At 37.9% G+C, this 2,252-nt stretch overlaps 1 protein-coding gene across 1 annotated transcript in view; it reads left to right on the top strand.

The window, feature by feature from the left end:
* Positions 1 to 2,252, top strand: part of LOC101847182 — a gene marked incomplete at both ends in the record, with an annotated part of 32,094 nt that overhangs the window by 25,325 nt on the left and 4,517 nt on the right. The window contains 1 exon segment of the mRNA XM_013081198.2: positions 405 to 443. Within this exon segment, the coding sequence (XP_012936652.1) occupies positions 405 to 443 (39 nt within the window).

Raw genomic sequence — 2,252 nt, 5'->3', positions numbered from 1 at the left:
TATCGTTATTATTATTATTATTGTTATTATTATTATTATTATTATTATTATTATTATTAATATTGTTATTATTATTATCATTACTATTATTAATATTACTATTAATAATACTAGCATTATTATTATCTTTATTATTATTATTATTAAAAATATTACTATTATTATTCTTGTTATTATTATTATTATTACTATTAATATTTCAGTTATTATATTATTATTATTATTATTATTATTATTATTATTATTATTATTATTATTATTGTTATTGTTATTGTTATTATTAGTACTATTATTATCCACACAAAGGCACTGCGATAAACAAACATAAAACCGCCCACTGTAAAGTTCCGCCCAGTGACGTGTGGCAGGTGGTGACGTCATGTTTCTGTCTTGTTTCTCCACAGCCCCGCCAGCTGGCAGACAGCCGTACCTGGCTATACACGGTGAGACTCTGTCTTGTTTTTTGTTTTTGTTTTTTGTTTTAGCAGAGGTTTTTTAGAGATTGAAAAATAAAAGGTCAAGTGGTTCGGACACCTCACGCGGATGCCCTCAAACCATCCAGCTCTGAGAGCATACAACTTTAAATATTCTGGATGGAGAGCCAGAGGAAGACCAAGCCGACGATGGAATGAATCTGTGGCAGACACCCTCAGAGTTAACAGGATGTCCCTCCTATAAGCCACTCGCCTTGCTGCAGACAGACACCTGTGTCTCCCCACGACACCCACTGGTACAAGCGGAAGAAAAAAAGTAAACAGTTTACGGCACTCTCAACTGTATACGGCTAAATATGAGCGCCAAGCTTTGGATGTGAACAGAGAAGTCCTTACAGGGAATCAGACTTATTCTGCTCTCCTCTCTGGCTTCAACAGTCCTAAGTCTGCTTCGACTATCAAGGCACCCCGGAAACGGCATTTCACAAGAGAGTGACGAATATACAAAAGAAGTAGAGGAAAAAAATGGCGATAGTAGGCCTAAGGATGAGGAAAGAAAAAGCAGCAGTTTCCCCTATGTTGTTCCTGCACAGTATGAGCATGACATTGATAAATCGGCCCAATTATAATTCTACTGTGCATAAGAACATTTTAATATCTCCCTTTTGGAAATGTCCTGAGGAAAACTTCAGTCAGTAGCACGCCTCTGGCGGGGACTCTTTCTGCAGCCTTTCTACTGCTACTCCTAGGCTCCTCCTTATTGCTGTCTTTCTGCCACACCCCTGATCTTCTGGTAGGAAAGATCTACACCTAGCCTTCTCGGACAAGGGCGAAAAATCTCGGAAGGCCCGTGTGCAAGTTGCGCACGTTAAAGATCCCTTGGTGGTCTAAAATCGTTAAGAGTAGGGTTCGGCCGCCACCCGGGCAAAATTCAAAATTTCCTACCCACTGAAAATATTAGGTGTGTCCCGCGACGCTCATATGACATTACACAGTTGCGAGCGCCTTAAAACACTTTACCAAAAAAATCACCAAAGAAACCCAAACAAAAAACAAGAGAGTGACGAATATACAAAAGAAGTAGAGGAGATAAGGATGATAGATGTTCGATAGGAAAGAAGGAGCAAAGAACACCAGAATACCAGCCAATCACCCTCGTGTTATGCTGTTTAGAGTATGTATCTATATAACTCCAAAGGTAATTAAATTCCTGCATGTGGTTGAATGATGCGCCTGGTGTGATATGTATACACATGTATGCGTGTTATGGTGTTCGTGTGTGTGTTTGTGTGTGTGTGTGTGTGTGTGTGTGTGTGTGTATGTGTGTGTGTGTGTGTGTGTGTGTATGAGTGTGTGTATTATGCGTGTGTGTAGCGTGTGTGAATGTTGTTTGTACATGCATTTATGTAAAGCGCATAGAGCTGCGTTGAGCGGGGAGTATTCGCTATACAAATGATCTTCATTATTATTATTATTATTATTATTATGTGTGTGTGTCAGATTGTATTGAATTCAAATGAAAAGAAAATATTATTTAAAATTTTATGTATACCTGCATTTATTTTTTATGGTCCTGTACAGCCAAGAAAATTTCCCTCTGGGATAATAAAGTACTATCGTTGGTGGTTGGCGGGTGCTCTGGTGTGGTTTGCTTCTTCTTTTCTATCAAACAACTATCGTCATTATTTCCAACTCTTCTTTTTTATGTTTTTTACACTGTTGTTACACCTCTAATCTTTTGGCGCTCGTATAGCCTTATACAGTTGCGAGCGCCGTAAAACATCTACTAAAACAAATATTAAAGTATTATCTTATCTT

Source organism: Aplysia californica, unplaced genomic scaffold, assembly GCF_000002075.1.
Source record: "Aplysia californica isolate F4 #8 unplaced genomic scaffold, AplCal3.0 scaffold00120, whole genome shotgun sequence".
NCBI lineage: Eukaryota > Metazoa > Mollusca > Gastropoda > Aplysiida > Aplysiidae > Aplysia > Aplysia californica.
This window is presented reverse-complemented; position numbering and strand designations above follow the sequence as displayed.